At 39.8% G+C, this 24,732-nt stretch overlaps 2 protein-coding genes across 2 annotated transcripts in view; both read left to right on the forward strand.

The window, feature by feature from the left end:
- cltcl1 (clathrin, heavy chain-like 1) overlaps positions 1-2,450 on the forward strand; it is a 31,669-nt gene extending 29,219 nt beyond the window's left edge. Inside the window, exon 33 of the mRNA XM_042487863.1 lies at positions 816-2,450. Within this exon, the coding sequence (XP_042343797.1) occupies positions 816-940 (125 nt within the window). The 3' untranslated portion in view covers positions 941-2,450. The remainder of the gene's footprint in view (positions 1-815) is intronic.
- A 991-nt stretch (positions 2,451-3,441) lies between these two features.
- Positions 3,442-24,675, forward strand: si:dkey-178e17.1 (tricarboxylate transport protein B, mitochondrial). Its single transcript, XM_042487860.1, has 9 exons — positions 3,442-3,695; positions 14,532-14,639; positions 15,639-15,738; positions 19,708-19,846; positions 20,254-20,338; positions 20,500-20,604; positions 21,422-21,537; positions 21,673-21,746; positions 22,611-24,675. Exons 1-9 carry the CDS (start codon positions 3,584-3,586, stop codon positions 22,723-22,725), a joined length of 954 nt encoding a protein of 317 aa, XP_042343794.1. The 5' UTR covers positions 3,442-3,583; the 3' UTR covers positions 22,726-24,675.
- The last annotated feature ends 57 nt before the right edge of the window (positions 24,676-24,732 follow it).

Consider the following 24,732-nt stretch of genomic DNA (forward strand, 5'->3'; position numbering starts at 1 on the left):
GGCGTGAACTTAAGTATTTATCTGTATGCTCAAACTGTCAGTAAAACCTGGATAGAAAATGGCTGTTGGTGTTGAAATTCAACATTAACCAAACATTTACAGACTGAATGACTGTAACCAGCAGTTTACTGAGATTAAAAACACAAGGCAAATATGTTGTAGTCAAACTTGGTCATATAGTTATTGGTAAAACAGATTCTGCTGCTGTCATCTTTTTCCAGACCAAAATCAGACTGAGAAGGAAAATTTGTCATTTATAGTGGCAGTCTCGTGTCTTTGCAATAATGTCCTTTTTTGTTTTTACATTTTATGAAATTACAAAGAATGAATGTTGCCTTCCCACCAAGTTAAGCCAAAATGAGCAGAGACACCTGTTTGTGAAGAAACCAGCAGCAATTGTGTTATTCAGTAAGGGCTTTTATTCTATGATCATTTTACCATGAACACAATTTAAACACAAAATCTGGACAAATCAGGAGGACACTCCTCTGGTGCCCAAAAAGAGATTTGTTTCATATCACTATTAAAAGGAATACTTCACCCACAAAATGCTAATTTCATGCTTTTAATGGTGAATCCAAAAAGCTAAAACATTCTTGAAGAATTAGAGTAAAAAGGTGCCACATTCAACAAATTGTATGCTCCAGTTGTATGCTCAGTACTTCCCAAACGTGCATTTTCACTAAAGCTTTACTATATATATAAAGAAATGTTCATTAACTAAACAAACCAAAGATGATAAAGACATCAGTTTTGATAATAAGCTTGAAAGTGTTTCTATCATTATGTAACCCTGTGTGTGTTTATGTGATCAGGTCAGCAGCTGATGTTGCCTGCCTCTCCTGCTACAGTGGCTCCACAGCAAGCGTACCAAGGCTACGGTTACCCCACCGCCCCTGCAGGCTTCCCCGCTGCACCTGCTTACGGCTTCAACATGTAGAGGCCTGACCCTCCCCTCCCCCAACTCTCCCCTGCACACAATCACACACCTTGGACCTGAACCATGCTGCTCTGGGTCTGAAATGGCAGGTGAAGATCCATGAAACTGTATGGGGCCTTCATTCCCAATGAGACTCCACTGAAACTGCAATAGAAACCTGTCATCTCTACTTTCTCCACACACTTCAGAAGGACTGGCCCCTCAAGGCTGTTGTACCCTCCCTGCCTCCCCCCTTTCCACTCGGACGTTTTAACTGCATCACTGATCTACACAGCATGAAGTCACCTCTCAGCTCCTAGAGGAATTAACAAACCGAAGATAAAATTAGTGACATCAAACCACTCTATCCTGTTGCTGTTCCATGTAGACTTTATTAACCATAGAGCAGCTTCTTTTATTTTTTATTTTCCTAGAGATTCAGCACTGATGAGGAAGAGAATATTCTGAGGAGTAGAGGGAGGATGTCTCCCCCCTCTTTCCTACAGCACTGCTACGGCCTTATATACTTTGAAGAGGTGGCAAAAAAACTGGCTCATTTGTTCATGTTTAATTTCACAATTGTCTCATGCGCTGATTAGACAGACAGTTACTGTGCAATAGTTTTGTTTGTCCTTTCACTACAGGTACAAAGTGTTTGCTGTATATGGACTAAAAACACTTCTTTATGAGGTTACGGTACTGTCTGTGTGTGCGAGTGTGTGTGTGTGTGTAGCCTCTAAAGATTTCGAGGGATATGTCACCAAACCAAGAGACACTCAGTGAAATTTCCACCCCCTTGCAGCCACAAACCTTTCGCTGGGTCAGAGCGGTTTATCTCGTCAGTTGACTTTTCAGACTTGAATGGAGTTTCAGGATGTTTGTGAAAAAAAGACAAAAGAAAGAAATGATAAAAATGCTATATGCTGTAGTCCGTGCATGTGCTGCCAAACTATAATGCTGCAACCAGGAGCACAATTTTCATGTTACACTCAAATATATCAAATATTACTAATGTTGTGTCAAAAATGAAGCGATGTTCGATGAAACCTTCTCACCTGACTAACAGAAAATGAAGCTCTAAAGGCAAACAATGGGGGGGGGGGGCACAAGCTCAAGTCCTGGTGCCGGTTGGTTCAAAAGAATAATCATTATTGTACTTAAAACTGTATAATTTAAGATATATTGAAATACCTAACTAATCAAAGAAGTGAAATATTATGGAAAACCGTATGTATTGTCTATAGTGTGTTGTTGTAGTCTTAAAAAAGCATAATAATTTTTGTAAAAAAAGGACAAAATGCAAAAACAGCAGGTTAATAAATGGCAAAGTCTTGAGGCAAGGCTGCCCAAACAGGTGACAGTTTAGTTGTTTACTTCCCGTGCAGTCCGACAGTCCCCTGTATGATACACTGAGCTCTGGTGTCAACTTTTGATCTGTCAAAGTGGGAAGCCTGAGCTGCACATGAAGAAGCACTCCCTTTATCTGCACAAGTCATGCATACAGAAAGAGGAATAAAGTTTACACACAGTGTTGTTGGTGCATTTTTTAAATTAATTGACATCAAGAGAAATATTTACACCTCTCAGGAGCGTTAAAGGGTTATGTGGAATTTTTTGGGGATTGCATGTGGTTCTTATGCATAGTCAGTATATTAGATGTCATTTAGAATGCCCCCAGTTTGGAGAAGCAGGCTGGAATCCTACAGAGAAGCTAAGCAATGTATTGATGTGGATCGGGGTCAGCGACAAAACAAATTTTATCCACCTAGAAAAAGTCCCACCTAAATAAATCAAAATCAGTTTAAGTGTACTGGGATTATTTTCACCGCTTTACTTTTAATCAGACAGCCCATTCCGTGTTGTGTGTTTCTGGAGGTGGGTTTAAAGCTGTACAGCTTGGTTTATGGCTAGTTTTTTCTCTCTGTTGCATCCTTATTTTCATCCCTGGCTGGTGTGTCATTTTGGTAACCAAGCTGCCAAGTCCTGATTGATGGTTTCTGTCCCTGTGAGAGCTGCAGCCTTTGTTTGGAGAGGGTGTGGCTGGACCTTTAACTGGATGCATGCGGAAGGTTTTGGTAGCAAAATGATTAATAACAATACAAGAGAATCTGATTTGATTGTTCCTCATTGAGCTGTATTCAAAGAGGCAGCGCCCCGCCTCTCTTCTGATGTGCGACAAAAGTGGTCGGTCTCCTCTCGCCCTGCACTCAGACAAGCACCCACAGTGTCACCCTCTAGCCCCTGTCTCACAAAGCAGCATCTGAGGTTTAGATATTCGCTCGCTTCACGAAGAAATCACCACGATCCACGCGGCAGCAGGATACGGATGTAACTCTTGGTCCGCCCCACCTTGTTTCCGGGTTTGCTTTTTGCTCTCTTACGCACTACTGTCGCGATACAGCGTTACCATGGTTACAAATAACAGATATTAGATATTTAACAGCCCAACTTCCTTGACAGTCTTCGTATCCGCCCACTGTCAACAGAGAGGAGTGTCCGGACGCGTCTGGGATCACCTGCATCCAGGAAAGCGCATCAGACAGCAGCCGTCCATGTGTTGCGCGCTCCAGTGTGCTTGGAATTGCAAAGCAACTACTTGAAGAGAAATCTCAACAGAGAGTCAACGTTTTTTTGTAGATCTTACAGTGTTTTTTTAAGGAAATAATGCAGGACAGAGGCACACTTATTAGCCCTTTCCTCAGACCGCGGTGTCTGGCGGCAGCTGCGCCGGCGGGGAAAGCGAAATTAACTCACCCGGGGAAAGCGATTCTGGCAGGTAAATTCATCTTAATTTTATCACGACTAAAAGTCAGAGTTGGACGAAATTTCGCGGATTTAAATGAAGTCACAGTTGAATAAAATCGTTTTCAGATAGTTTTCTTTTGCGTAGCGGAGCAAAGTAGGCGCAAAACCATAATAAAAACGGGGAAAGATGGTATAAAGGCAAAACAGCAAACCATTAGCGGAGTTAATGAAAACTTCGCGTCTAATTTTAAGAGGAACTCTTGCAACTTATTCAGAATTTGTAGAAACATTTTGGGCATATACGGATATATATTAATGTGTTGTTTGCAGACACAATGAAAGCAATGATAATTTATAATACTCTTAGTTATTTGTATTTCATTTTGTTTCGTATTTTTTTAGTCGTACGGATCACAGACAAGGCGTTTCTCTAAATGACACGTTTCACTTCGGTCTGCACGGGAGAGCCAGCCTACCTGTTGTCCAAAGTCAAACAGTGAACTGGTAAAACAAGGTATTTTAACAGGCTTTCTACGTTTCCCACATACCTTTAACAATTGCCCTCAAACCATGTTGACCCCGTGACCCTGTTGTAGAGGGGAAATGGCCTTGAGCACTTATTGCTTTCTTCCTCTGTCCTGTTCTGGTCAGCTCTTACCTGATGCGATTTTATCCATCTAATCTCAAGATCACCTATAGTGCACTTTACATAATGCTGTTAGAGTGGATTGATGCATGCAGCTCTCCTGAGAAAATAAAGTCCTTCACAAAATGTCCCATATGGATGTGAGGACTGAGAAAATGCAACGCCAGAAACATAGCTAATGTCAAGCTTTTCTAAATGGACATATCAGGTGATATTCAGCAGATGAATTTTGCCCAGTTGTCATGAATAGATGTTCAAGTTTCTATTTTTTTCGGTGCACTTTAAAGACATTAAGGGTAAAATCCATCTGCTGATGCACATCATGTGATATGACTGAAAGGTCCCTGAACCACCACTAAATGGACCATATGGTTAGATTGTTCTTAAATTTAAATGTTCTGTCAGTTTCTGCTCTCTGACACTGTGACAGTACTAAAGCTGGGAACCACCAGAAACTCCTCCGTATGATAAAATCACGATCATGATTAAGTCATGATACAATATTACTGCGATTTAGGGTAATAAATTGCAACATACTGCGAGTATTGCAGTATGTTGCAATTTATTACCCTTTTTTCTACTGCAAATTATGTCCCAAAAGGAAAACTTTATCTGAAGATTTTAGTCCCTTTATATCACTTCATTAATTTTTATTGCAGCAGAATGCAAATAGTGGACCAGTAGTTCACCAAAAGTTGAATTTGTATTTCCAATATTAATAATTTAGATAATAAAAATATAGATACTTTGCATCTGTGAATCAACACAATATTGCCACTATCACAATACTGGTCTGTATCTATTTTTTCCCCACTCCTAGATAAAACCAGAAATGTTTCATTCACTTTGTTAATGCTTTGTTAATGTTAATGCTTTGGCTGAAACTATCAGTTGTAACAACTGTTGATCAATCTGTTTGAATAATGGGTTAACCATGTAGTCAATAAAATATGAATTATGTCAACCATAAATAACAGGATCCAAAATATATTCTGATAATTTATTTAAATATAGGTATATATTGTAATGAGATTTGATTAAAACAATTTGACAAATTGATTTATTGACTTATTGGGTTTTCAGTCTTACTTGTTTTTGCCATTCCCATGATTCATCACTTTGTCCCCTCTGAGATCCTCCTCTGCTTCTGCACTGCTCCCCTCTCAGCCCCCTCCTGTGTTGCTGATCAGGGTGCAGCAGCTCCAGTTGATGAAGAGCCTCTCAGAGATGCTCCTGTATTAAGGCCACATGCTGCTATTTGGCAGCACTCTGCTGATTTCAGCCTTGTTCTCTGGCACCAGTTACAACCTGAATGTTTAATCGTTTTCAATGAATTCCTTCTGATTGAAGATGAAAAATAAACTGCTTCAGGGCTGCAACTTCTGATTATTTAAATTATTGTGCTGGTGTTTTTTTCTGATCAATCTATGAATCATTTTGGCAAAAAAACCCCCAAAAAACAACAAAACATCAGAATAAAAAGTGAAATGTATATTAGAAGTTCCCACAGCCCAAGGAGACATCTTTGAATTGCTTGTTTTACGTGGACTGGCAGTTCAATACTCACAACATTTAGTTTACAGTTATATACAAGACAGAAAAAAACACCAAATCCTTTTGAGAAGCCGAAAGTATTTAGTATGAAGCATAGTATGAAGCATCAGCAAAAATTACTTTTGAATATTCAAAGCTTCACTGGGATAAGACAGGGGTTAATAGTAATCAGTCATGTTCATAGATGTTAATAAACCAGATGCCCAAGAGCTGACTTTAGTAGCACTTAACACTGCTGCATGTGTGAGAGAGATTTATAGAGAGAGGGAAGAGATGGTGTAAAGTGGACCATTGCAAGCAATGTTTCAGTAAGTTATTATTAACCTGTAATACCCCAATTCCCTACTGGAATAATGAAACCAAAAAGTTTTTCACTCCACTAGATACATGTTGCTATAAAAATAATTGAAGTGAGATGAACAGACTGAAAACTTCATCTTATCAGATACAAATGTTTTTTTCCATAATTTGTAGTTGAAAAAATGTAATAAATGTTAATTTATCACAAAGTATGTTGATGCAATACTTGGCAAATCCTGCAAAAGTTTAAAATCACAGTATTTTTTTATCCTGGAGCCTCTGAGGATTCCCACCGCTAACATCTATAAACATTTAGATTTGTATACATTTACAATGCTGCTAGATTCATGGTTACATCATGTGGTGTACAATCAATAAACTGTACACAATACAAAAATGACAAAAAAATAGCACCCAGTAGGAATAAGTCAGACAGACACTTTTAATTACTATCCAAGCCTTATATTATTAATATTTTCATATGTTATGTATTTTTCCTATTTTAATTTAACATAAAGATCACACATACGTTTGAGCTTGTTATCCAGTTCTTTATGAACTGATACATCATTCACTACCTTTGACTAAAAAAGATTCAGATAGTATTCTAACATTTAAAAAAGACTGTAGAATTAGTTATTTTGTAGGATGTGGACTAAGATGAGGAGAAAAAAAATCTCCTTTGCTGACACGTCATGTCAGCCACTGAGAGATGGAAATGTGGCCATGGTGAGACCTTTCCCCTCCCCCATCAGTCCTGTGTAGCCTGATTGACTGGATATGGCCCAGTGTTGCTCTCTGTGTCGTTTAGCTCATCTAGAGCCTGTCAGTCTAGTTTTGCAACAGCCGCAACTGCAACAACTCTACTCACCCTCTGACTCCTCCCAGCCTCACTGTCAAGAAACCATTGATTCATCTTTTAAAGGATTTGGAAATGAAATTGTGTGTAGTTTAATGAAAGTACATGTTCAGAGCGTCACTGGGATGACTCAGCGACAGATAAACTGTCTCTCTGAATCTGACCCGAGATGTCGTCCATCAAAAACCACAGCTGATAGTTTACATCGCCAGGATACAAATTCTTCTCACTCAGCCATGGCAGTTCATAAATCCAATTGACACCTCTCGCGGTGTTCTGACATGCTAATGCTACTTTAGATTTATCTGTTATGGATAGCAGTGTGTCTGTGTGGAGAGAGTGAGCCACATGTGCACGCCTGAAGGCTCTGAGTAGACAAAGCAAGAAGTAGAAGGTCAAAGCTTAATGGATAAGAGAGCCCACATAGACAGTGGTCAGGGAGGAGGGGTGCACATTTCCAAAGCTTTTAGAGATCTGCGAGCTCTTTCTGCTGCCATTGGCTGGTTCAAGTCCTCTCTCAGCAGCCACTGGTGATGACTAAAGTTGAGACACGGAAGGAGGGAGAGTTTTATCTGCGAGAGGCCTGAGGGGGAAGAGAGAGAGCTGTTTAAATGGGTCTCTGGTCCTGATTTGCTGGCTGCTGTGCATTCATACACTGTTGTGGCTTTCAGTTGTAACCCTTCTGAGCTGAGCCTGGGAAGCAGAGGGATGGACACAGAGAAAGTTTCTGTTCTTTATTTTGATTTCATGATATATTGGATTTTCCAGTGAGACAGGGATTTTTTATGTCATTTTTCCTGCTCTTTTTTCCTTATCCTTCGTCTCTCTGCCTGGCCTCAGGGCAGCCAGTTAGGTTTTCTGAGTGGCTGTCTCCTCTCAGGCTCAGAGGGCTTGTCAAACTGTGTGCTGTACTCTCCGTCTCCTCACGTCACAGGTGACGCACACAGTCACCTCCCCTCCGCTGTGCTGCTCCTTGCAGACCCTGAGAACCAGGAGGCAAATTATAACAGGCTATGTGACTTTCAGCTGAAAGTTACTTTTTTGTGTTTGGGAATGTCTTAGAGCTTCATTACCGCTCCACACTGGTGGTTTTGCATGTTTTATCGCATTAATAACAAATTACCATTTTCCGTAATATACCGAAAGTTTTTACATTGATTTTCTGCCTTTCAGTCAGCCAGTGGTTTTAATAAATTATGTAGTATAGAAATGAACTTGCAGAGATTTGAAACTTGTTTTAGAAAATCATTAAGATTAAACATGTAGTTGCTATAAATCTTTGCCAAAGTTATGTAATTACAGCAGGGTAATTCATTTTAAAGTAATCAGCTTGTTGGGTTCAAAACACTCTTGACGTCTTGGATTTGAAAAATGGTTGCCCAACAACAATCTTTTAAAGGTCTTGAAAATCTGTTTTTGTAATCTACGTCTTACTGAGTGATCTTCAGCTGCTAAATGTTCCATCAGCTCGTCTCTAACCTACACAGCACCAAACAGCAGGCTGTTTGGTGCTGTGTAGGTTGTGTAAAGAGGAGTTTTTAAGCTTTTTCATTGAAAACAGCTGCCTGCATGTGGAAACCCCACAGGAGAGAGGCGAGACTGAACCAAACCAGTGAAGTTGAAAGAAGTAAAACCCCTCCATAGAGCTGAAGGGAAGTAGAGACTCAGGTGATAGTTCTCTACGTGTTTACTGCTATGAGAAACCCCTTTCACATAAACAGAGTTATGTGATGCATTGTTAATATGAAGATATAGATTATAGCCACTTCTTTGTTTATTTAATATTAGTTTGAAACTTTGACGGTTTGTGAATACAGATTGATGCTTGATAGCAATTAGTGCTTGAATATTAGAATTCAGAGCTGCACTGAATGCACCAGACAGAGCAGCAATTTTAAATGCACAATAAGGAAGAAACTGAATAAAAATACACTTTGTTGGGTCATGAGCTTAAACCTATGGAAGAGTAATGTATTGAGAAAAAAAAGATCCTGTTTTTCAGAAAATACAAAATAATAATCTCAGAATTATAAATAGTTGTTTTTCTGATTTAACAAGATTATAATCTTGTTATACCTGTATTTCTGAGCATAGGTGGATTATGAGACAATGGGCCCCTGGGCTTAGGTATGCAAAAGTCCCACCGCCTGTCATATATAGCAGCAAGACGCATAGCCTTTGTGGTAATTCTGCCACTTTTTGTAGTCATTTTTAGTCTCTATAGCCCCTTAAGTATCTATTTTGTGTCTGTTTACAATCCCTTTGTGTGTCTATGCGGCCATTTCAAGTCTCTTCGTGGTTGGTACTCGTTAATTTGAGTCATATTTTCCAGGTGAAAGCAAGGGGGGCCCTAATCTTTTGGGCCCCTGGGCCTGGGCCTGGTAGAACCATTCATTAATCCATCCATGATGCTGAGATAATCTGTTCACAAAAACACAGAGGATTTTTTTTTCTCAAGTCAATGTATTACGCTTCCAAACTCACACACTGTCAAAATGACCTGTGTGCAGTTGTCCTGTTCATGTTAATCAGTGTATAATCTGCATGCTACAGTTAAAACAGTTCCCATGTAAAATTAATCAGCATTCATCCTGTAATTAAGCAGCAGTGTAGCATTAGGGAGTGTTGTTCAGGACAGAGGGAGCCTAAAAGGCCAGACGTCAGATGAATAATTCTTTTCATGTGCAGCGCGAGGCAAACAGGAATATTATGACTCTGTTAATAGGACACCTCATGTTTGAAGTACATCAGTCCTCTGGCTATGTTCGCTATTTGGACTGGTGGATATGGACTTATTAACATCTTCCCCCCAGACTCCAGAGAATTCAAATTGAGAGATAATGCTCTAAATAAGGAAAACTTATATAAATAATAGATAGATTCTGCTGGAAAAAATGCTTATTAATTTTGCTGGCACATGCTCATGTTTCTATGTGCGTTTGTGTGTATAACACAACTGCACACAGAAACACATCGTGGAGTGTTTCGGATCTTTTTATTTAGTCGAATATGTAATCACTGCAAAGAGTATTTAGGTTTTACTGCCAAAGTGCTTTAGAAATGTTTATTTTTAATGAACAGAGCCTCAGATATGTTGAGAACCTTCCACATTTAGAGACAGTGCTGGATAGTCAGCTCCTCCAGAGAAAAAGGAAGTTTTTTAGTGGACCAGATGTGTTGGAAGCTCATTAGAGTCACCGAAGCAGGCGAGACAGTTCCTCCCTGTCAGCTGGCTGCCTGCCTGCTCACCTGGCTTCCTCTGTGCCTCTCTGCTGCTGCAAAAACATGGCTGTGATTTTTTTTTTGTGTGAATCTTGCATTTATGAATATGTACACTGTGTATTCAAAAGTATACATGGCTGAAATTATTACCTGATTAATTGATAATAAGTTGATCATAAAGTAGTAATTTTTGAAGAACAGATACCAAACCATAGCTTGTTCCAGCATCTCATTTGTGAGGATTTTCTGCTTTTCTTGGCTCATATGATAGTAAACTGAATATTTGTTAGTTTTACACTGCTGGTTTTAAAAAAGCCCTTTGAAGATATCACAGTGGACTATAGGAAATTGTGATTGGCATCTTTAGGTCTGTCACAGGTGGCAATGTTGGTCTGTTGTGACATAGACATTTGTGGCTCCCAGAGGATGATCTTGTTCACTGTGGTGATCCTCTGAATTCTCCATAGTGCCAGCAGGTTGACATTTTTGTTCTCACAATCATCTGTCTCAACATCAATGGATAGATTGCTCTGAAATATCCATAATGACAAGAGGATAACCCTGAAAGTTAACATTTGCCACCTTTTATGTGGATGTCCAGTTATTATTGATGGTAGTTGTAGTCAACTGCAAAAATAAATTCCTCAGCGCGTGCTGTATTGACAGGGAAAGTTCTCTTGCTTACGTAGCTGAGCTGGCAGTACCTAGCCTACATGTACCAGGATGCATTGAGCAGGAGGTGACAAGGTGCAAAAAGAAAACCAGCTTGTAGTTCTTTCTTACCTTCAATGACATCATCACTGTCCCATCAAATGATGGTGCTGCATGCAGGAAGAGGAGCAGATTTTGCAGCTTTGAACTCTGCTTTCTTGTCAGTGTAACACACACTGGGGAATGTATTGCTTCAATGAACTACATTTACTACATTTAACTTATTGGACATTATCATAACAGGTGGGGAATTTTACCTTTAACAACAGTAGGATGGTGATCCTCCAATTTTTCATCTATTTTATGAGCAATGGTTTTCCAACTTTAGTATGGAAGAACTTGATAATCATCAATGAGCTTTGGAATAAATTGGAACGCTGACTGTGGGCCAGGCCTTATCACCCAGTATCAGTAGCTCACTAACGCTTGTGGCTGAATGGTAAGAAATCCCTGCAGCCAGGTTTATCATTCTTGTGGAGAGCCTCTTCCTTAAGAGGGAGGTTGTTATAGGGTAGTTTTTTCATATTCACATACTTTTGAATTCAAATCATATGGCAACAATAGGATTGTGGGCCAGGCTGTAAAAGGGTGTTAGATTGTTAATTGATTTATAAATTTGCCTTGTCCGAGCAGAGTTACCTTAAACTGTACATAAACCTTTATATACTCTGTATCTTATTTATAAACTGCTGCTTCACTTTTGGAAGTTTCAGGTCTTTCAGAGTCAGAAGAAGCAGATGTTTATCAGACACTGCTCGTTTTTTTACCGCCTCTGGGTTCTGAATATCACTCCAGTACCATTTCCATTTCTTTTCGTGTCATAGTAAGTGTCAGAGATCTGTGTGGATGCATTGATTTTATGACACAGCGTAGAGTAGTGTTGCTGGGGGATGAAGAGAGAGGACGGAAGGTGCTGCTGAGAAAAAATTAAGAGCGGGAGAGGAGAGCGAGCCTGTGAAGATAAAGATTAATGGCTGTTTTTCTCATGAAAACCACGTTTGGCAGCTGCACAGAAGTCATTTGGGGTGTCATCTGTAAATATGTGTGTGTGTGTGTGTAAGCGTGTTTTAGATGTAGGCTGCAAAATGAACTAGAAGACAAACAAACTGCCTCTCCTGTAAACACGCTGTGTGTCTGATGAGAATTGATTGTGTGTGTTGCTGAGTCGCTGCCTCTGAGTGACTGCTGGTTGGTTTCCACGTGCAGCGCCGTCTTGGCTGAAGACAGATGAATGAGGTTTATTGTTTCTTCTTCCCCGAGATACACTAACCCACTGATCCTGGATCAGCACGGCTAGAATGCTGCGTTGTAAAGCTCATGTGATTTTTACTTATCTCCACCAGGATTAAGCATTACAGCGCACAGGCCTGGTGATTAAAGTGTGTGTGTGTGTGTGTGTGTGTGTGTGTGTGTGTGTGTGTTTGTGTGTGTGTGTGTGTGCGTGCGTGCATGTGCGCGTGTGTGTGATCACATGAATGCCATGACTCAGCTCAGTGGTGCTCACAGTTTTTCTGAATTGTGCTGATTATGTGAATCCAGGTATAATCAATGATGGATGATAAACAGTTGATTATTATTGTGTCATTCATCACAACGTTATCTGAATACTGATGTGCTGATTTTACCTGAAATACTCAAAATCGCATGTCACAAAATCACAAAATCCTATTCATCACATTGAATTAAATAATTGGCCGTATAATGTTCAGTTAAACCAAATAAAATATGATTTACATATCAAAGATTTTAATCACAATATTTGAATTTTCTGTATTTAATTTTTGTCACAATATGGAGATATGGAGAAATGATGATGCATAAGATAACTGTGCAGCTTGGCATTAACTAAAAGCCTTTTTCCCTTATTGATTTTACCCTTATTAAATCAGTTCCACTCTGAGAAGAGGAGACGCAGATAAAGAGGAGCAGATGAGTCACAGGCTTTTTAGGCTTTGAAACAAATGAGATGTGGATTGTGCCTAAATGGTGCCAACCTACAGTAATATCAGGAGGATATTTTTTATGTTGTGTGCATTTAAGTGTGCATGGAAATTTAGCTATTGTTGCAGTGCCATCTACTTACAATCCTAAAGTATGTGTCTTGGGTTAAATATATGTTTTTATCTTAAGTGGATGCTCCGCTTCTGGGTGCCAGTGTGATAAAAGTCGTGTTGGCAGCAGTGACATGAGGAGTGAAAAAGTGCAGAGCTAAATGACATATGCACGTTTATACTATATGTGAAACACTGCTTCACTGTTGCCATATGTGAATGAGCAAGAATACATTGAAAGAAATATAATACACAGCCAGCTGAGCAAGGTACTCCAGACGTCCTTCACCCCGGCCAGGTGATTTATGTAATCCCTCAAGCGTGTTCTGGGGCTACCCCAAGACCACCTACCAGTTGGATTTGCCTGGAAAACTTCTAATGGGAGACGCCCAGGAAGCATCTCGATCAACTGCCTGAACTTTCTGAACTGGCCCCTTTTGATGCAAAGGAGCAGTACTCTGAATGTCCAAGCTCCTCACCCTGTCTCTAAGGCTGAGCCCACACACCTTCCCAAAGAAACTCATTTTGGTTGCTTGTATCCGTGATCTCATTTGTCAGTAAACGTCTGATCATCACTGGTAATTCCCAGAAACAGAAAGAAGCCACCACCACTTCTACCTGAAACCTCCAGATTTGGATTTTTCATGTAAAAGAATGGCCTTTCAGTTTTTAACTTCCCAGTCATCGCTTTCTTTTGGTCTTGTGTTAAATATGTGTCCTGACTTGGCACAAATACACATCATGTGCAGTAAAAAATGTCCCTCATAATTAACCAGAAGCTTTTCTTTCGAGGTATCGGGAGTTTCTTTTTATTGTTTGGGGGGCATGTGTGTATGTTTGAGTGTGTCTCCCTTTCACAGCGTGCTTCTGTGCATGTGTCATTGAGTTAATGGAGGGTCTTGGCCTGGGTAATGGAACCCCTCCCTGCAGGCTGAGCGCATAATTTAATTAATGTCAGCCCTCTCTCTCTCCTCCCTCCTTCCCTTGTGACTCATCTGTATTGTGCATTGGCTTCGCTTTTGGACACTTGTCTCTATCAACTCAACTCATCGACCGTGGCGGGTTTCAGGCTGAACTCTCCAGCAGTCACTCACATGTTCATTCACTCACTTCATCATTTCTGTATATTTCGCATCTCTACAATCATACACTAATCATATTTTAGAGAATATTCTAGAAGCAGTTAAATTTTCCACACAACCGTGGTGTAGTTTAGCCAGACCAAGGAACAGTTGATTTATCCTTGCCTAGCTCGTTACTCTTCCTGCAGAGCTTTTAATGTTTATGGAGGGAAGCCATTTGTGGATTCGCTGTAATGATCCATGACGTAATGGCACCTCCATGCAATTCATAAGGGCGACAGGGGGCACTGAATCAGACTGTAGCCAGGCAGACATGGTATGCTAAGTTTAGGCAATGTGTCAGCTAAGCTGCCTTTTACTTCCTCAGCACTCAGTTATTTACACATATTCTTTATGTTCTTCATATAAATAAACATCTGCTTTGGTTTTCTGTGTTTTTAAGGTGGAATTGCAGGTGGCATTGAAATCTGCATCACCTTCCCCACAGAGTACGTCAAGACCCAGTTACAGCTGGATGAGAAGGCCAATCCTCCCAAATACAGAGGAATAGGTGAGTAAAGCTTTAAACAAAAGAAAGCCAGATTTGAAGAATCTCAGTCGACTGAGGCGCCTCCGACTGATGATTTGAATCTTCAAAAACACAAAACATAAACACAATAAGATTCCAATAAAACAGTAAGGCAATTAAAGACACAAAAGAAACAGTTCAACACTGGGGGAAAATACGCTTACTTGAAAACTGACACTACTCTCATGTCTATACAGCAAATATGAGACTACCATTAGCAGCAGCCAATTAGCTCAGCATGATCTATACCTGTCTGTCTATCTGTCTCTCTATCTCTCTGTCTGTCTACAGTATATTGTGTTATTCATTCTGTCTCTCCAGCTCTCTCAGGAGCTCATTATCTAATTACCCATCATCCCCAGGTACATTAGGGATTCTGGTAGGCTGTCGCGCTGCTTGTTTATATGACTTAGAACAGACCAGTGCACACATGCACACTCTCTATCCATGTATACCAGGGTACACACACACACACACACACACACACACACACACACACACACACACACACACACAGAGGATGTGTGTTAATGTTGGCTGGAGCTCTGAGGATCAGATCGGAGACCATGCTAATGAGCGCTCAAGACAGCTGTTGCTTTTCTGCTCCGTTGTGCATTTGGCTTGATATCAGAACATGGCTAACAGGACTGATGTCTCCAAGAGGAAGTTCAAAGAAAAACACCAAGTTTGGGGAAAATCAGACTGTTGATAAACCCAAAGTGAAGGACAGATGTTTCTGGCGTGTTCTTTATAAGGTTCATGCCATACTAAATGACATAGGTCCATGCTTTACATTGATTATGCTACATGGGAAGACTTGACAGGAGCTACTATGGTGTCTGGGACATCTAATGCATACACATGATAAAAAAGATATTTCTACCAAAGAAATTGACAATTTTTCTAACCTATTGATGTGAAATGTAGTATTCAATAGTTTTGGGCATAGTATAATGTGTGTGTGTGTGTGTGCTCTTTCAGGTGACTGTGTGAAACAGACGGTGAATGGTCATGGTGTTAAAGGACTGTACAGAGGACTCAGCTCACTGCTATATGGATCCATACCCAAATCTGCTGTCAGGTGAGTTTCATACCTGGAAGGATTCTGATTTAAGTAGATGTGCAAGACTGATATATGTACTCAAGTTTTAAAAATCTACCTTTGCCGAGATAAAAATAGTAGCCCGTGGGCTTTTTTTTCTTGATATTGTGTGTGCTGGCTCACTGTTACCCTCACTAGAGCACTTAAATAGAGCAGAGTCATTGTTAATGTTATTAGTAACACCTAAACTTTTCCTACAATGCCTGCTGTGAAAAATCTAAGAATTGATCAAAAATATGTGATCTCCACAAGGACAAGGTGAGTTCATAGTTTATTCCTCCGATCAGTAAAATTAGTAACTGCAGAGCTTGCAGACATTTATTTTGGAGAAATTGTCCTCATCATAATCATCATCATATAAAAAACATATCTTAATCTTATTTGTAGCTCTAATTCTTTTCGGGGCAGTGTACATTTTCTAATATTTTACATTGTGTGTTTGTATTTTAGTAAGTATGAAAGGTAGAGTTTGTATGTGCAGTAAAGGCTGGAATAAAATGAACACTTTTATTGGAGCCGTTCTGATCTCTTACCTGGAACCACTAACTCACACATTCCAATTATTCTAGTCCATTACCCACAATGCATGGCATAAATGCCACATTAGCCTTCAGTATAATTGCATTATTCTTTCACATCAGTGACATTTATCTCGAGACAAGTGTGCACACTGCAATTCATGTGAGCACCCGCGCACACATACACACACACACACACACACACACACACATTGCACAAAACTAAGTCAGGTGCTTTTGTTGCTGCAGCTCTATGTTCTCCGTTTCATTCTTTCATTAATTTCATTCTTTTCTTTCTTTCTTTCTTTCTTTCTTTCTTTCTTTCTTTCTTTCTGTCCTTTCTGTAAGCAAGTGTGTGCACATATGTGTGTGTGTGTGTGTGTGTGTGTGTGTGTGTGTGTGTGTATTGGATGCTGGAGGGTAGCCTGTCTGTTCAATGGAGAGACAGGCTCAGCCAGGCGGAGCAGAGATGCCACTCAAACTCCGGCAGGGTCTCAATAAGGGTACAGAATGGGAGACTTGTGTTGGTACTCTGTCAATGGGTGTATGTGTATTTATGTACTGTGTGTGTGTGAGTGTGTGTGTGTGCACACACGAGTGTGTCAGTCAGCCTTCAGCATTCCTTCCAGAGGGAGTATGAATGGTTTCATTTCTGCTCTGAGGAGAGTTTTCTCTGAGGAAATATTGCATGAAGGAGTTAGGGCCACGTCCTCTTTCTGCTCTTGCCATCAGACTATGGTTTATCTAAAAATGCATTTAAGTGTCTACATTGTGGAAAAAATACACATTATATTGTATTTATTTCTGTTTTCCTGTCTCTGTAATCATCCCAAATGTGATCATGTCAGGGTGTGCCCATCCCCAGCTTCTGATTTAGGTAACATAGCAAAACATGAAAAGCTGAATAAAAAGATGAAACATGACAGAGAGATTGAAAGCAGTCGAGATGAGAACAGTTAGATTTGATTCATGAAGAATACCTTGGCACTTTTCCATTGGCTACTGCTTCCACGGAATCATTTATTCGATCCGTTCTCCTCGTGCTTCATCCATCTTCCCTCCCCTCCCCTGTTCCTATCGCTCCTTTTACACCCCAACCCTCTTCCTCCCCCATCCCATTAAGTGATTGCTTCTGCACCATCATGCACCATGCAGCCTGCTGGAGGGTTGTCAGCGAGGTATGAGAGGGACAGACAAGAGAACCTTTGACCTTTTCCTCCCATTCACCCTTCATCTACATCCCTTTCTCTCATGTGTGCCCTGCCTTCTTTATTTCTTTCCCTTTCGGTCTCCAGCCGACTCTTTTCTCTCTCCTTCACCTCCTCTTCTCATCAGCACAGCTGACCTTGTAGAAAGACCCACTAATGAAGATTGGGCAGCACTCTGCTGTCCAGAGTGACTCATCTCTGACTGTGGATGTTGGCCAATGTGACATGTCACATTCTAATGGTGAAGTTTAGTCCGCTTGTTTTAAAGGGTAGGGGAAAATTTGGAGAGTAAATTGGCACAGGAGCATGCCGGAGAGCGTCATATTTCTCCCCAGCAGCTTTTAACGAACAGCGTTTGTTTCACAAGGTTAGTTATTAAGTGCACCACTGCAGGGAAGTACACTTTCATTTTTATATTCTCTCCAAAGTTAAGAAGCTGTTTGTAGTCTAGTGTGCATAAAGAGAGATGAGGGGATTTATTTTTACGTGTTGTTTGTTCCTGCTTGACAGTGGGAATCAGCTAATTGTGTGGAACCTGTCGTTCAAAACTAAACCTGTGTGAGGAGTGAGACAGAGTGAACAGATGTGGAAGGTTAATGAGCAGAGGAAAATGTTGCAATATAAAAGCAGATGGGGAAGAAAACAAAAATCACATGAGGCGAGTATAAGATATGAATCCTATTGGGCTCATGGCGACGGCAGGTAGATGGTTCAAGACGGGGAAGAAAACAAAGCATTCATCAAGACCAAGTGTCTGTCCTCCCCCGTCCTTTTGCTAAATGTACCGGGCAGCGTCCTCCCCTTCACCACAATTCAATTCCATCTATAAATAACCTTCCTTGTAAAGGACTCACTGGCACAACATTTTCTGATTGCAGAGATACATAAACCACGCCTCTCTCTCTTTCTCTCTCTCACTTTCTCTCTGTGGGCTGGCATCCATGGCAGCTGTTGCTGGTCACTCGTTGGTTACTGAGACACTACAGTTTATTGGTCCATCTTTAATGAGGACGCAGGAAGGACAATAAAGTAAAAGCCTTAAGCACATTCAGCATATTCAGCAGTTTCCAATAAAAATCTGAGGTGGAAGGAAGTTTGTTGCCTTGAGGTGCATCCGTGCTGATTTTATTTGTGCTCGGCGAGTCATTTAGTGGAAATGTCCTCCCGGACTACCCGTTTCTGCTGATGAGGAGCACTGCATTATCTTTCTATCTGTTGCCTTTCCCAGCTAGTCACCACTGTCTTTGGAGGATGATATTTTATTATGATTAAGCTTTTGGGTGATTGAAGCTACATGAATCAGATTGCCGAGTGGTTTAATATGCTGGCCTCAAAAGGAGTGAACAAACAAGAGCAAAGGCTCAACTACAAAAGAAACTTTAAACATCTGGCCTGCTGAGGTTAACATTATCTCAGAATGAGTTGTGTGTACGATTTTAAATAAAAGTAGGACGTTGAATATACTTACTGTAACATCTCACATGCACTTATTTTGCAGGGATGGTCCTCGACTTGTAGTAATACAACAATCTACACTATCTTGCAGCAGTATGAGATGTCTTTACAGAAAAATACCTTAACTTTTTGTCCTATCTTAAGCTCTCTAGATAAGAATCCGTCTTCCTATAAAAGCCTACAAAAGCAATGGCTGTGTCCAAGCCTATCTCATACTTTCCATCTTAGAAATCCTAACTATTACTGTAAATCTTAATCGGCCCTCATTATGCCATCCCTGTATCTTTGATTACAATGTACCAGAAGGGTCACTGGCTGCTGCCTGGGACAAAAAAGGACTGGTGTTCAGTTTTAGCAAACCAATGTTTACATATTAATACATGAAAAAGGAAATATAAAGTGTCATCATACAGCTTCGGAAAACTTTCAGTTGTTACGGTGTTGTTCCCCGTCTTCATTTTCACTGCCATACATTCATTTTGAATTTAGGACAGCATCTTTGCCATCCTAACTTAGGATTCCTTACTTAGTAAATCTCTGAGGTAGCATGGTTCTGTATCAGCTCAATACCTATCCTAAGACAAGATGATTTTTTACCTATATGCAGTCAGGAAACAAGTTTCTGTAATACCAAAAATCCTAAATGCCACCTGAAACTGAGTTACAATAGGATTTCAGACTTAGTAAGTTTCTGTAATGACGCCCCTGGCCAGTAATATATGCAAGTATCTCCCATAATTCCTTGCTGGCTCTGTTGTGTTCTTCAGGTTTGGGGTGTTTGAGTTCCTCAGCAACCGTGCAAGAGATGAGTCCGGTCGACTCGACAGCACCAGAGGCCTGCTGTGTGGGCTCGGAGCCGGAGTCATGGAGGCTGTGTTGGTGGTTTGTCCCATGGAAACCATCAAGGTATGTTATGGACTGATCTGTGTTCAGATTTCTGATTTCATGTTTGATTTTTAGTGTCATGCACATTAGGTGCCCAGCCATCCCGAATATACATGAAACGTGTGCCCTTTATTCTTAAAGAATTTAATTTTTTTGTATAAGATATGTACAATGTAACGATGAAGTTTGATACAAATTAATTGCTTCTTAAACAAAGAATATTAGCAGAAACATTTTGATAGAAGTCACTTTTCTTACTTATTATATTTTCAGTAGAATTGTTCACTAAACTTCTTTTGAAAGTCTCTTTGAAAGACATTAAACGATGCAATTTCCACCACTTTCTGCGTCTTCTTTCTCTGTGATAGCAAAGCCAACGTTTCCTGTTTTGGATGACTCAGTTCTTTTTTCTTTTTTAATCTCCCAAGGTTAAATTCATTCATGACCAGACTTCAGCCAACCCCAAATACAAGGGCTTCTTCCAAGGGGTCAGAGAAATCGTCAGGTCTCAAGGTAAAAACCGACTTCAAGGCATGTAATCCACCTGACATCTACTGGTCAGACTGAGTACTGCAGCTGAAACATAATTAAAGAGTGTATCATCCAGACATATTGTTGTTAACTAAATATATGAAGAGCACAGTAAATGTACTTCATTAATCACGCCTCACCAGGATTAAGAGGGACATACCAGGGTCTCACTGCCACCGTCCTCAAACAAGGCTCCAACCAGGCCATCCGTTTCTTTGTGATGACCTCTCTAAAGAACTGGTACAAAGGTCAGTGTGCTTCAGGCTCTATGTGTTTGTCTGTATATTGACATTTCCCAAACCTCTCTTTGAGAACTATTTATCCTGTATGTCATAGCTCTTTCCCTGCTAAAACTCAGCAGAATAGGGATATTTGTGCAAAGAGACCAACACAGCTGATGGGCAAGGGAATTTCTTGTTTAATTGTTCAGACATTTAAACTTTGGAAGCAAAAGGTTGCTGCCGAAATGAGCGCATGCAGACTGATATTGATATTTGTACTGTTAATTTGGAACACATTATCTTCAGTACAGTATATTATGAAGTTTAAAATTGTATTGTCACAACCCGGCTCTTAACCCTAAGAGCCGGAGTTGGAGGTACATAAAGTGAATAATTAACCAAAAAAGTTATCAAAATAAGTCAAACAGGTACCCAGCTAGCAGGGGACATTTCCACAACACTGGCTAATGTTACCTGCAAGTTGCAATAATGTTTTAAAGAAAACATTTTAATCTAATGTTCAAAGAATGCTTTAAGGATGTTAATCATTTAAATTAATGTCTTTATAAGGTTAAATGCTGACTAAGAAGTAATGTTATAACTGCAACATTCTGAGGATGATTTGGTGATGTTGAGAGGGGACGAATCATAGAATGTTCTTTTTATAAAATGTTCCCACAATGTTACATGAGAACAAAGGAAGAATCGGGACACACCTGTTGTCTGAGGTCCAAAGAGTTGGCAGAGTTACACCAGTAAAGATGCTCTGTTCAGCTGTTTTGTAGCAGGACTGAATTTGCATTTAAGAATTCACTGTCACTGACTCCTCTGTTGTGTCCTTTAGGTGATGACCCCAGTAAAACCATTAACCCTCTTTTGACTGGATTGTTTGGTGCAATAGCTGGGGCAGCCAGTGTCTTTGGAAACACCCCACTAGATGTCATCAAGACCAGGATGCAGGTACGTGATATGGTGACCAGTGTAAAGCACAGATTTCTGTGTTTCTTGCTGTTGTTTTAATTCAAACTTGTCAAGTTGTTGCAACCTATTTACATTAATTAGAAATACCAATGCCTTTTTCTTTTCTGTCCAAAGGGTCTGGAAGCACACAAATATAAAAACACACTGGACTGTGCTGTAAAGATCCTGAGATATGAGGGCTTGGCAGCGTGAGTACACCTCCACTTTGTTTTAATTTGTTTTTGTTAGGTTTGTAGTGTTAGTTTCACAGCAGGCTTTCCCCCCTTTTATCCCAGCAAGCCTGTGCTGTTTTTTCAGCTTACCGGTTATGTTATTAAAGGAATACTTCAACCCCAGAATGACTCATTGTTACTGAATTACACACCAAGTGTCAAGTTAAATTTGGGAAGAAAATTTTGTTTTTCCTGCATGCCTCCGCAAGGAACAATGAATCCAAGAAGAGAAAACATTCTTGATGAATTGAAGTAAACAGGGATTGTGTTTAGCAACAGCAAAACTCATCTAGCTCATACAGTCTAATTCATGTCTCATTTATCCACATAAAACCTTACTTTTGTCTTTGATCATGTACAGTATAAGCGCATGTACAGCATTGGTTCTGTGAAAAACTAATTGGGATTCAACCTAATCTTCCTTTCTTTAACTTATTTAAACTGTCTGGTTAAACATATGGATGATTGCATATAAGTTACAATAACTACTTGGGTGCCTGTGTCTGTTTTTCTCTGTGAACAGTGTGAACAAGAAAGGTTGTTGCAAAGCTTATGCATGTTATGTGATGTATCATGTTTGTTTGTTCATTGCTGTATGATTACATTTGATTGAACTCTAAAATAAAGTTAAATGTAAAATAAAATAAAACCCATACTAATTGAAACACATCTGCATAAACAGTCTTACACACTGCAGAGTTGTGTTCCTCTGCAGTTTATGCAGAAGTGTTTCAAATACTATTATCTATGGAAAAATGCATTTGTTCGGGAAGTACTGAGCATATTAGTGGATTATATACTCAGTACTTCACCCCACTATCTCTTTATGTCCGTCTGCAGATTCTACAAAGGGACAGTTCCTCGGCTGGGCCGCGTGTGTCTGGATGTGGCTATAGTTTTCATCATCTATGAGGAGGTGGTGAAGGTCCTGAATAAGGTCTGGAAGACAGACTGAGTCACTGGACTCACACAGAGGGCGGCTTCTTGCTTCCCAGGCATCAGACACAGATCTGAGTTTCACAGACCTCCTCTGCATCATAAAACCAGCCGCTGAGGTGGTGAGACAGAGAGCTGAACTTAGATCAGTGTCATATGCTAACCAGGAAGTTAAGGAGCTCATACAAAGGGGCTACAGAGAAGAAACAAAGCCCCACAATAGGCTCGGTGTTGCCCACATCTGGTCAGCTAGAGTGTTTGCAGAGCTTTGCAGCTCAGTCCCAAGACAAGGCCAAGGGTTAGTTTCACAAAGTGGGATTATAAAGTTAGCTAAAAAACTATGAAAAATGATGCTTCATCTTAGAGATACATAATTTCTAAATGTAAGACTGAATCTGAATATTAAGGTCACCAACGTAATTCCTTTAAACAACATTTTTTCAGAAATGTTTTTTCAAGCTATCTAGTTCACTTTCTTGTAAACCTGCTTTGTCAAACACCCTCCTTCAGTGAAGAACATAATTTCTAGTCATTCACAGCTGTTTTACTGATGTTTACTGTGAGTATGCGCGTGTTGTACTTGATTTTCTTGAGTTACTGTTGCTCTCTGTCTCCTTGTCCCTGTTATGGTTTTAAATCCAGAGGAACCAGACTGCAGCTGGTTGCAGTTTACAGTCACATAAACTGCTGTAAATTCCATAACTAAGCCTTTAAAAGAATAATTTTACATTTGTAACATGCCAATTATTTTTATACAGCGTGGATTCTTATTAAGTTTAATACCAGCATTATAGTTTAAATGAGAAAAGTTGGAAATTATGATATATTTTATTCCTGTGCCAAATGACAAACCTGTTATACATTGAATGTGTGTTCAGAATAAGAACATGCAATACCAAAAATAATCCTAACAAGAAAAGAGCAAATACTATGACTTATGTTGTACTTTATATATGTATTTATTGAAAGTTGAATGTTAAATATCCAGTTGGTTGATATAATTTGCTGTAAACGTGTGCCACTTGTTATTTATGTGGTCAGGTCAGGTTGTAAAGGTGTTTTCAAGATGTGAGGAAAATAATTTATTGCTGTATTTAACTGTGAGACACAAAGTAACCTCAGAGCTAATTGTCCCCTTCAGTAGAAGCACCAATATTCATCAGGTCATATCTGACTGTAACAACACCAGATTCCTACCACTCAATGGTTATTTGTTTTCTGCTTATGTTAAAGCAGGTTTCATATGTCCCCCACATCAATGGTTCCCAGCCCGAGGGTAGGGATTCCTTCAACAGGTCACAAGATTAATTGAAAAGGAAAGAAGAGAAATATTCTTCTGCTATACACATTTATGTTCATTTTTACAGGAAACCCCTCTTTAGTGGAACTTCTCTCAATTCATAGACACTTGCAATGATGGGTTGCAAACAGGCACTGCTTCATTCATTGTAAAGGTGCCAGATTTGGGAATTACAATCTGTAGTCTGTTTCCAGTGCCATTCAATTTTTGTGTTGCATTCAGGGTTTGTTTTTACCTCTCACTCATGTGCCTTTTGCTGTTGTGTTTGTTGGTAAATGCTATTTGAGAAACCTAATCTATACATTACTGACCTATTAAACTGTTAAAATGAGGTATCGGCAATTTGAGATATCTGTTGTGCAGTAATATTATTTTTATAATAAGTGATTACAGGAACTACATTGCCCTTTGTGTCATAGATTATGAAAAGTCAGTCTGTCTGTATTATTGTAGTAATTGCATCAAAATACTGATGGATTGTTTCCAGATTTTTTAAATAATGTTAATCTTTTTTTGCATTTTTATGTTTGACCAAACACATGGTTTTTGTTCCTTACTGCTGAATAGCCAAGAGATATTGTTATAGCAAACTAATGTATTCCAAGGCTGAGTGTGTCAATTATGTGGTTCTTTATGAAAGAGCTTGTGCAATAAACACTGTCCCCTCCATTTGTCTGTGTGCAAAGTCCTTTGTTGTGGAGGGGGATTACAGAATTCATTAAAGCA

Source organism: Plectropomus leopardus, chromosome 6 (assembly GCF_008729295.1).
Source record: "Plectropomus leopardus isolate mb chromosome 6, YSFRI_Pleo_2.0, whole genome shotgun sequence".
Lineage (NCBI taxonomy): Eukaryota > Metazoa > Chordata > Actinopteri > Perciformes > Serranidae > Plectropomus > Plectropomus leopardus.